Source organism: Macaca fascicularis, chromosome 6 (assembly GCF_037993035.2).
Source record: "Macaca fascicularis isolate 582-1 chromosome 6, T2T-MFA8v1.1".
Taxonomy (NCBI): domain Eukaryota; kingdom Metazoa; phylum Chordata; class Mammalia; order Primates; family Cercopithecidae; genus Macaca; species Macaca fascicularis.
The window spans coordinates 46,279,602-46,291,035 of record NC_088380.1 but is presented as its reverse complement, the minus strand read 5'-3'; the positions used below and the strand labels follow the sequence as shown (position 1 = coordinate 46,291,035).

The window sequence follows — 11,434 nt, the reverse complement described above, 5'->3', positions numbered from 1 at the left end:
CAGGATGGTCTGGATCTCCTGATCTCGTGATCTTTCTGTCTCGGCCTCCCAAAGTGCTGGGATTACAGGCGTGAGCCACCGCGCCAGGCCCAATATTTGTTGAAATAATGAATGAATGAAGATAATTTAGTAAAATACTTAGTAATAAGATGAAAATATAAAAGAAACCCTTAAATTTTATTTTATAAAAAATAACTCTCACAAAATTAGAATTCACACCAGATGCAAATATGTTCATAATAATGACCAATATAAAAATACTTTGGAGAAAGCATCATAGTGTAACTAGAAAATAATTAATAGTTATATTACTAAGAAATGGAAATTCTATTAAGAAAAAATAAAACAATAATTAATTAAATGAGAAGTCATAGCAAGGGGTAAATCAAGAGGGCAAACAGAACATTCATTCACCTCCACTTCAGAATTAAGTTCCATTAAATAACAGAAATGGTACATTTTAAAGAAACGGTACAAACCCCTGGGGAAAATAATAACAATTTCCCGACACCAGTAATTTCAAGACATTCTAGGAACAGAGAAAGTAAATGTTATGAAATTTTTGGAAGAAAAAATTTAATAAAAAACAAAATAATAAAAACAGGAAAAACTCTATAAGAAAAAAAGCACTGCAAAGGTAAATCTTTTCCAGAGGGTAACATTACTTTACATTCAATGAACAGATGAAAAAAGTTGTGTAGAGGGACTCTGGGGCAATTTTCAAAGCATTTACTTGAAAACTGGGTTCAGAAGAGCTGGACTCTTTGGGCCTTTGAGAAATTAATAATACACAAAGCAAAAAAATTTGACTTGGCCGACAAAATTAAAGATTGGTTATTTTAAAAAAGACAAAGGAAATGGGTAAGCTCATTACATTCTCTTTAAGACAAAGAGAAAAGAAACAACATGGGGAATGAGATAAAGAACAAAGGTGCAGAGAGGAGAGTTTTGTTGTTGCTGTTAAAGAGAATATAGTATACAAATTTACACTCACAGTTCAAAAGCTTGGAAGAACTGGGAAATTTTCTGATGTAACATGAAGTATCAAACAATTCAATAGCACTATCAAATAGCCCAACAATTGTAGAATACATCAAAAGGCTGGCAAAAATACTCAAATGAACACATTTATGTGTTTCTAAACATAAACTTTGACAGCTATATCACTTACATGGAATAAACAGTTATAGAGCACAGAAGAAAATAAAGCTTTCAGATCTCAGTCTGTGAAAAGCTAGTATAACCAAAGCTGGCCAAAACATAGCAAATAATAAAAATAATACCATCAGCATTTTCATCATCTAACAACATATTGAATCAATACAATAGTCTAATGTGATTATATAAGATTTATGCCTATAAAGAAAATATTAATCATGTTTATTATTATAATAGATTACAATAGTAGGTTAAAAGAGAAAAAACAAAGAATCATCTTGACATATGCAAATTAATAATATGTATCAATTTATTTTCTCATTAAAACAATTCTTCACAAGCAAGAAGAAATCTACCTTAATATGATGAAGGCTACCTTACTAGTAACCTATAGCAAATGCCATAAAATCAGAACAGTTACTATTACATATCAGTATGATAACAGTGTCAGTTAACATTATAACTATTACTATTCAGTATTTGATTGACATTGCTTGAGAATGTAGCATGTCAAGAAAAGTGTATTATAAAAATTGTTAAGAAAGAGAATAAACATATAGCTGATAGATGATGTGATTATTTACTGACATTACCAAAGAGAATAAACTAAAATACTGTATTAGATACAGTTTAATAATTCCCTACTACAGCTATATGCAAGAACAAAGTCAGCAGTAAAAAAAGAATTTTTCTATAACCGAAAATAGCCAATTGGAAAGCACAATGATAAAATGTCTCTTTTCCAAAAGTCAGAACACCTATGAAATACCTACCAACAAATCTTTACTAAACAAAAAATTTCCAAGACTTACATTAAAAAACTATACAACAAGCCGGGCGTGGTGGCTCACGCCTGTAATCCCAGCACCTTGGGGGGCCAAGGAAGGCAGATCATGAGGTCAGGAGATCAAGACCATCCTGGCTAACACGATGAAACCCGGTCTCTACTAAAGTACAAAAAATTAGCCGGGCTTGGTGGCAGGCACCTGTAGTCCCAGCTACTCAGGAGGTTGAGGCAGGAGAATGGCGCGAACACTGGAGGTGGAGCTTGCAGTGAGCCAAGATCGCGCCACTGCACTCCAGCCTGGGCGACAGAGCAAGACCCTGTCTCAAAAATAAATAAATAAATAAATAAATAAAAAATAAATAAATACTATACAATAGATTACCTTGTATTTCTATACATTGGTAAGATAGGTAGAGATATAGATTAATGGAGAGATTTACATATTAAGATGTACTAATTTGAGGTTATGACTATGTTAATTATTTTTCAATTAATGCATAAATTTAAGGTAATTCCAAACAAAATTCCAGCTGGATTGTTTAAAATAATTCGACAAACTTAAATTAACACGAAGGGGAAAATAGGAACAAAAGTATCTAAGAATTTTAGCTGGGTGCAGTGGCTCATGCCTATAATCCTGTAACTTTGGGAGGCCAAGGTGGGAGGATTGCTTGAGTTTAAGAGTTTAAGACCAGTCTGGGAAATACAGGGCAGGGCAACCCCATCTCTACAAAAAAAAAAAAAAAAAAAAAAAAAAAAAAAAAGAGAGAGAGAGAATTGTTGAATAGTTGTGGAAATATTTTAAACAGACATGGGAAGTAAAGTCTGCTTTCATTGATTCAAATTTCTCAGTCTTTTATATATGGCCTCTTTTCATTCTTTGCAAGGAATTCATTACTCTAAAATTATATGCATGGTGAAAATTTTATATATAAAATATATTTAAAATAAAACATACGTATGTATCACATATGATCATATGGTAAAAGTAGGCAACTTACAAACGAATAACTATAAGAAACTCAATGAACATGTGAAACCTGTTTATTCTTACTAACAATTGTGAAAATGCAATTAAAACTCCAGTGGCCTACCAGTTTTTTCTTGCTCATTTTAAACTGGAAAAAGTTGTTAATACCTGATTTTGGGGCAAGTGTATGAAACAGGTAACCTCATGTGGTCTAAGAAGAAATACATATTCTGACAGTCTTTGGAGTGCAATTTAATAGTTATTACCAAGAGTAAATGTACCCATTAATTGAGTAATTGTCTTTACCTCCAATGTTTTCTCCATATCTATATTCATAAGTACACAGAGATATAATAAGGATATTAACTGTCATACTGTTTGTAATAGCACAAAATAATAAAACCTCAAATGTCCATTAGTAAAGGAGATGTTAAGTAAATTATGGTATATTCATTCAACAAAACAAATGCAGGCATTAAAGAAAAGGATGTTATAAATTATCTCGTGCTAATATCTTCAAGATATATTTTGAAACCTTAAATCCAAATGCTGGTACAATAAGTATATTAAGAAATTGGTTCTGTAACAATACAAATCAATATATTTATGTTAGAGTCGAGAAAGATAGGCATGTGCCAGAAAAATGAAGATGAGTTGATGGAATAGTTTAAGGTTTTTCTTTTTAAATCTTGTATTGTTCAAATGTTTGCCAGAAATATGCATCATTTAGTGCTGATATAAGATGAAAGAAATAGGGAAAAAATATCTATTTTGCTTTTGAATAGAGACTCAATATTGAAGGATGATAGTTCTTCCTAGTCTATGTGCAATGAAAACGAAATGCCTTAACTACAAAGACAAGTGCCAAAATTTGTCAAAAATAATTCTACATGTATATGAAAAAAATAATAATGTTTAATATGTATATATACAGACACATGAAGAGAAATATGGATGTTGGAATTGGTCCACCATATATTAAAACTATTAAAATTGTATAGTATTTTTTGTTAGTCTTTATATAGACAGATCAATGGAAAAAATTCTGAAAAGTAAATATCTGTCAATCTTTTAAAGTGGCGTAGTTTTTTCCAGTGTTTGCTTTCATAAACATTTACCTACATTTACCTATCATGATTTTTAGTATTTACATTATAATACTAAATCATCTTAAACTCACTTTAGGAAATAACATGATATTATATTCTACTTTCCTTTTCCCTGGAATAGTTAACCATCCTAGGACGATTTGCTATACAACATATCCTTTGCTCATTGATGTGAAGTGACAATTTTGAGCTATGGTTAACACTAAAGTGTGTTTCTGGTATTTATTTATTTATTTATTTATTTAGAGACAGGGGCTCACTCTGTCTCCCAGGTTGGAGTGCAGTGGCGCGATGTTGGCTCACTGCAACCTCAGCCTCCAAGGTTCAAGCTATTCTGACGCCTTAGTTCTCCAAGTAGCTGGGATTACAGGAACACGTGGCTCATTTTTTTGTATTTTTAGTAGAGATGGGGTTTCACCATGTTAGCCAGGCTGGTCTTGCACTCCCGACCTCAAATGATCTGCCTCCCTCAGCGTCCCAAAGTCCTGGGATTACATGCATGAGCCACCGCACCCGGCCTGGTTTTGACTCTTTTGCATTGCCTTATCTGTCTCTTTCTCTGCTCAGTGCTACCCTAAGCAATTCTAATACTTTGGAAATTTTTTCATTGTTTTCATTTTTAACCCATAGCCTATGAACTGTTAAAAATGATTTATTAATCCAGCTAAACTTTGAAAACATTTGTTGCTTTGGTCGCCATGGAGAAAACTAATAACACTTTTTTTATTGTTTGTCTTAAAGTAAGTAAGTTGCTTTACTGGTTACCAAGAATGACTGTATATTGCTGGTGAGTTGTTTGGTTTGGTTGGTTTGCTTTCTTTTTATTTTATTTTATTTTATTTTTATTTTACTTTAAGTTCTGGGATACATGTGCAGAACGTTCAGGTTTGTTACATAGGTATACATGTGCCATGGTGGTTTGCTGCACCTATCAACCTGTCATCTAGGTTTTAAGCCCCTCATGCACTAGGTATTTGTCCTGATGCTCTCCCTCCCCTTGCCTCCCAGCCCTTAACAGGCCCTGGTGTGTAATGTTCCCCTCCCTGTGTCCATGGAATCATCAAATTTTGCTTGAAACTTAAAATCAATTTTGGAAGGAGCACCATGTTTATAATATTGAGACTTTATGGACAAAGTATATAGCTAATTTATTTAAATATTTTTATGCCATTTATCAAAATACATGTTTATTAAACTATGGATCGCAGACATTTCTTGTTAAATTTATTATTATGTAGTTTTCATTTTTAGTTGCAATTGTGAAAAACAATCATTGTTCTTTATATTGCCTTAATGGTTATTGCCGATGCTTAGGAAAAATGTTAATTTTTGCATGTTTACTAAAGTAACCAAAAGTTGATACCAACTTCCCAGTTTCTACTATTAGTTACGATGATTATCCAGTTGATTATTTTGGGTTTTCAGGAGACAATATTATCAATTAAAAATAACACGCATTGTAGAAATGTTGGATATAAAGCTTGTTCCGACTTTAACAGCTTTAATGTTTCATATTAAACACGATGTTGGTGTGGCTTTCCAGATAATCAGATTTGCCTGTGCACAAGACACGGAAAGACTGTGAGGTTGTCTGTGAGGAACTTTTTTTTTTCACTGTTCCTTACTACTGTCTTCTTAAACAGATATTCTTATTTTATTTCCTTACATATGTAATATGTTTGTAACATATTACTCTGCCCTACTAAGATGACCAAAATGTCTTATCCCTTAAATCTTTAAGTTTCACTGAGATTTTCCAATAAACCGTCAAACTTCAAGTCACCATTCTATCCTTTTTGTTTCATTTCACATGTGCTAGCATCTGCTGCATGGAGATTTTATTTTAGATTCATATCAATCTTCTGCTGCTGTCTGCAACTTGATCTTAAGCAGAGTATTAAAGGAGACAGGGAACATTTCAGGAGATGCACAATTCTTGTATATATAGAACAGCACCCATTACAACTACTGATGAGATATTCTCCTGAAATTAATTCATACTTGATATTCTCTAATGTGTCCTCAGAAATCAGATTCTTGTAAAATACTAGGCATTTTGACATCCTGAACATCTAATGACAGAGAGTCAACATGATGGTAGTCTTCTTTCTTTCTTTTTCTTTTTTTTTTTTTTTTGAGACGGAGTCTCACTCTGCCGCCCAGGATGGAGGTCAATGGCCGGATCTCAGCTCACTGCAAGCTCCGCCTCCCGGGTTTACGCCATTCTCCTGCCTCAGCCTGGTAGTCTTATTTCTAAGATGTCTTTGAAATAAACACTCTCATTTAGCTCGCTAGATTTTAGCTTGAGATAGTTTATCAACGAACTGATGCAAAGACAAGCTAAGAAGAAAGTATTCTGAAGTTTCAAGATTCTCTCTGTCTCTTCCTCTATCATTGATTCCGTTCTTTTATTGTTTTCACTTTGTCTCAATCTTCTTGAGAGTTCATTCTTCTTCCAAAGAAAACTTAAATTTCATATTCTAAACAACTTTAAATCAACACTCTGAAAAGTAAAGAAACAAGACTTTTTATATTGCTGACAACTTTAAGTTAATGCATTGATTTAATATACACATTCTCAAATTTTAAAGAAAATGTATTTTTTGAGATTTTGAATAAATAAAATATGGCCTAAAAGCTATACTTGGAACAACCAATGACTTGTGATCTTTTTAAGACATTTCTTAGTTCTATTTTGAGATCTTGTTTTTCAGTGATTCTGTCATATCAGTTTAGTACAAACCTTGAAACTCAGAAAAACTTTTACTAAAATAACTGCCTGGTCATGAGTAAGATTAAGTTGCAATAGAACAAACAGAGAGATTGTCTAAAAGAAAAGCAAAACTTACTTAAACTCAGCATAACATTTCAGATGGTATATTTTTACATTATTATAAAATTTAAAATTTATGTTAAAATATACATTGTCACACTCATGACTGAAAATAGAGGGATTGAGGAAGCATGCAGAATGGGAGAAAAGTAGGGAAACATCTTTAGTCTAATAAAGAAAAGCTGCCTGAGTAATCGGGTCTTTAAGCAGAACTGTGCTTTGGACAATGTTTGTTTTTATCCATTCCCGTGGCTTCCTTCTGCCCTCAGCACCTGGTATCCTTATCTGACCTCTTGGATTTCCCAAGTAGAGAAAGGTCTCCATTTTGACAGATGAGAACTCTGTATTTTCATATTTTTCCTATTTCTTACCATTAAAATTTGGCCATCTATACTTATTCTTAGGGTTCTGGTATATGATTAGTTGAAAACAGATGGTGTCTGAGTCAGGACATAGCTCCGTGAAAAAAGGAGATTTAGCAGAAGCTATGGTAAGGAGAATGGTAGGGAAATCTTACAGAATTGCAACAGAGTTAGGCCTAATGGCTCGTTTCTGCTTCCCTCTGCTCTTTTCTCTGTTCTCTGCTTCCTTTCTCAGCCTTTGTTAACTCCTTTCTCAGCCTTTGTTAGCTCCTAAGGAAGGCATCCAATTGTCTTCCTTTGTCTTTATCCTTGCTTCCCTCATTGTTAATTGGCTTCAACACTGTTTAATTTTTCAGAAAAACGCCTTGATTAGCCTCACTCATTATTTTTTTTTTCCTCATGATAGGTCACTAGTTGCCAGCCTGACATACATTCCCTCCTTGAGTGCTTGCCCCTTCTCCACAATATTCGGCTTGAGTTAACAGGAACCCAGGGGATCTGGGACTCTTGGCAGGGTAAGATTTCCTTTGAAGAGGCTGTGGGCAGGGAGGCAATGCTTGTATCTGAAACAAATGTTTTGGGACATTCGGGAGTCTTGAAGCTCTTCAGACCCAGGGGCTGCCCTGCTGAGTGACTGGTGGGTTTGGCAGCACATTTTGCTTCCTTTAGGTAATCCAGTGGGTTTCAGAGATGCAGAAGGAATAAGAGGAAACGGATAATGCTTTCCTCGGCATCAGTACCACGCTTGTAAGTTTCCCTTACGAATGTTCCCCTCTTCTGAAATGGTAATGACATTCTGACAAGAGATTCCAAGATGTCTTGACATCCTAGAGTTATGTCGGTGAACACTGACCGACATACACATCCCTTGGTATGTTTCATTGATTATGTAACTTATCTAAAAAGATAGGTCAGCTCAGGCGAGGCCTCCCTCACACACTTTTCTTTCTTGGTGGCTGATAGACCTGCTTGCATGTGTATCGATACGAATGGCCTTGGAAAGAAAGAAATCCCGTCCCCTGTCTAAAGAACTCTGCAAGAATTAACAAGGATAAGTGTAAGGAGGTCAGTTGTCTGTCCCCAGGTGCAGAACCTTAATCTGAAAAGCCCCAAGCAGCTGGTTACCTAGGATTACACAGACCTGGTAGCTTCTGCCCTCTGCCTCTCTCTCTAGTACACACGCGCACGCACACACACACGCACACTTTCCCTGGTACTTGTGACATTTATTTTCCATTGTCAAACTTTACTTTCTATTGGACATTTGGTTTTGCACGTGAATTGTTGGCATGCATAGTCAGCTCGTCCCCTTTTCCCCATCTGTATCGTTATTCAAACAGGCGTTCAGACAATGTCTTCATGTTTAAGATGTTTGTTTGTTTTGGACCAACACACACTCGCTAGTTCAGGCTTCCTCTCTCTCCTCTCTCCGCTCTCTCATGCAAACATACACCGAGTCCTTCTCCACGTGTACCAATGAACGTTTCCTCCGCGGGCTCCTGAGTTCAATGTCATGCTGGGCAGAAGTGGAGCAAGAGTAACGAGCATGTGTAGAGTGCGGACGGGCGGGGGGCGGGGGAGAAGACCCTTTCTGGCCAGCAGAGGGCAGCCGAGGGGAGGCGCTGGGGCTCGAGGGCTGAGCCGAGCTGAGCCTCGCCTAGCTCTGGCAGCCTCAGCCTCAGCACCAGCCGCGCCGAAGCCAGGAGCGCAGCCACTGAGGGCAGCGGCGGCGGCGGGAGCCAGGCGCGCAGCAAGGACCGGCGCGGGCGGGAAGCAGCAGCAGCCGCCGCCGCCGCCGCCGCCGCGACGGGCAGCTAGGCTCGCCGGCAGCCGGCTCGGGCCCCTACCCTCTCGGCTACGTGTCCCCGGCGCCGGGCGGCCGGCGAGTCTGGAGCCCGCGCCGTCGCCGGCCGCGTCCTCCGGGCATGGAAGGAGGTGGCAAGCCCAACTCTTCGTCTAACAGCCGGGACGATGGCAACAGCGTCTTCCCCGCCAAGGCGTCCGCGACGGGCGCGGGGCCGGCCGCGGCCGAGAAACGCTTGGGCACCCCGCCGGGGGGCGGCGGGGCCGGCGCGAAGGAGCACGGCAACTCCGTGTGCTTCAAGGTGGACGGCGGCGGCGGAGGCGGCGGCGAGGAGCCGGCTGGGGGCTTTGAGGACGCCGAGGGGCCCCGGCGGCAGTACGGCTTCATGCAGAGGCAGTTCACCTCCATGCTGCAACCCGGAGTCAACAAATTCTCCCTCCGCATGTTTGGGAGCCAGAAGGCGGTGGAAAAGGAGCAGGAAAGGGTTAAAACTGCAGGCTTCTGGATTATCCACCCTTACAGTGATTTCAGGTGAGGGTTCCCGGTCGCTGCCCCACCCTCCCTTCAGGCGCGCCCTCAAACGCGCTTCCCTGCCCTGGGAGGGGGGCGCCCCGTGGACTCGGAGGGCGGGCCGGGGGTGGCGCTGCAGGCGGCGTCGGCTAGGGCTGAGCAGGCTCCACTCGGCGCCTCCCGGTAGTTTCCACCCAGGAAGGGCCCGGAGGATGTGCTCCTGTTGTCCGGGAATCCCGGACGGGCTCTCCTCCTCGGCCTCCTGAACTTCGGGAACAGATCAGGGAAGGATGGAGGCCACGGTGACCGCCCTGGGAGGAGGCGAAGTTGTACCAGGGAAACTTTTACTTAAGAGACGAGAGTGTGAGGAAGCGGGCAACCACCCTTCCTCGCGCGGCTCGCTGAAGTGTGGTCTCAACCAAGAGGGAAAAGGAGGCTTCTGGGGCTCTGGAGAAGGCGGGGTAACCGGAGACAGCGATTCATACGCCTGAGCAGTTCCTGCCAGCGCTTGCCCCGGGGAGTGTGTTTAGTCTGTTTTTCTTTATAGCCGCTGGGTATCCTGGCTGTGTTTTCTCAGGAACAGCGGCCGGCAGGCAAGAGAAGGGCAATTTGCACTTGGATGGTCCCCAACGTGAGGTCTCACCAAAGCCAGGCGCTTCCAAGCAGGGCAGGAGCGTGGCAGGAAGCCTGTAGTCCCCGAAACGGAGAGAGGGGGCGTTGCCAGAGCCCCCTTCCTGGAAATAGAGCGGCACCCTTTCTTGACCTTGACTGCAAATCTCTTTCAAAAATCTCTTTCACATCCCTCAGCTCGGGAGGGAGGACAGAACGCTGTCAGAAGGAAAACTCCGCTTTAGAGAATTAAAATTAAGACGTTTTCTGATCTTATTTGTCGCCCAAGTATTCGTTCGGTGATAAGCATGTTTAGAGATTGTCAAATGAAGGTCGTGTAGTAGATCCTCTTATTAGCGTGCGCACAGTTATCTTAGCTCCTGAACAAGGCTGGACTTTCCATTTTAAAATCCAGAACTAGTAACTCTTAATAACTCAGGGTAATATTTATTTATTTGGCCGAACTCGTTCGAAAAGAAAAAAAAGATCAACTAAAGGAGTATGTGCATATACTAAGCATTCTTTATAGGATAAATACAGCAATGTAAACCAGCCTTGGAATTAGTTTAGAAACTAAGGGAAATTATCACCAACTCCGTGCTTTAACGGGAGCTGTCCACAGTTCTGATTGACATTAGCTGTGAAAAAAACCACAGTCCCGCCACACAAAGGCTCATAGTGACTGTCTTTGCCTTCTTTGAGATGTTTATCGTCTCAGAAATCAGTAGCCTCTGTGATCTATGCATAGAGTGAATGGATTTTAGAAAGTGTATAATTTTAAGGTACTTATTTGTAAAAACACACAGCAAAGTCTAAAAGAGAATTTATAAAACCTAATGAAGTTTATAGTCTAAGAGTTTGATTGAAAAATGTTCATATTAAAGAGATGTAATAAATAATCAAACCGGTTTCCTCCAGTAGGAAGATAGGGAAGCAAACTTATAAATGACCCTATTCTAAGATGTATAAGGTTGTCGTGTTCTTTAGAGTTTTAAAGGTGGGAATCAAGTATAGAATATTGTCTCTTCCTCAGTCCCCAATGGAAATATAGTTCACCTCATTTTAAAATTTTTAAATGAAAATAATTTACATGAAAACAGCCTCCAGTCTTAATAGCAAAAATAAATGGGGTATTTCCAGAAATGTATGAGGTTCAATATTAACATGCAAAAATGCTGAACTTTTAACATGTAACTTCACTCAATAAAATGATTACATATGAAGCTTTTATTTCTTCAGCAATGTGAAAAGGACTATCCCTTTTCAAAATATCATACATCAAATAATTAAAC

The 11,434-nt window shown here is 39.2% G+C and overlaps 1 protein-coding gene across 2 annotated transcripts in view; it reads left to right on the top strand.

Moving 5' to 3' along the window:
* Positions 1-8,893: 8,893 nt before the first annotated feature.
* The window catches only part of HCN1 (hyperpolarization activated cyclic nucleotide gated potassium channel 1), a 439,910-nt gene continuing 437,369 nt past the window's right edge, over positions 8,894-11,434 (top strand). For both annotated transcript variants that reach the window (XM_045393695.3, XM_005556858.5), the window contains exon 1: positions 8,894-9,554. In XM_045393695.3, the coding sequence (XP_045249630.1) occupies positions 9,145-9,554 (410 nt within the window). In that variant the 5' untranslated portion in view covers positions 8,894-9,144. The remainder of the gene's footprint in view (positions 9,555-11,434) is intronic.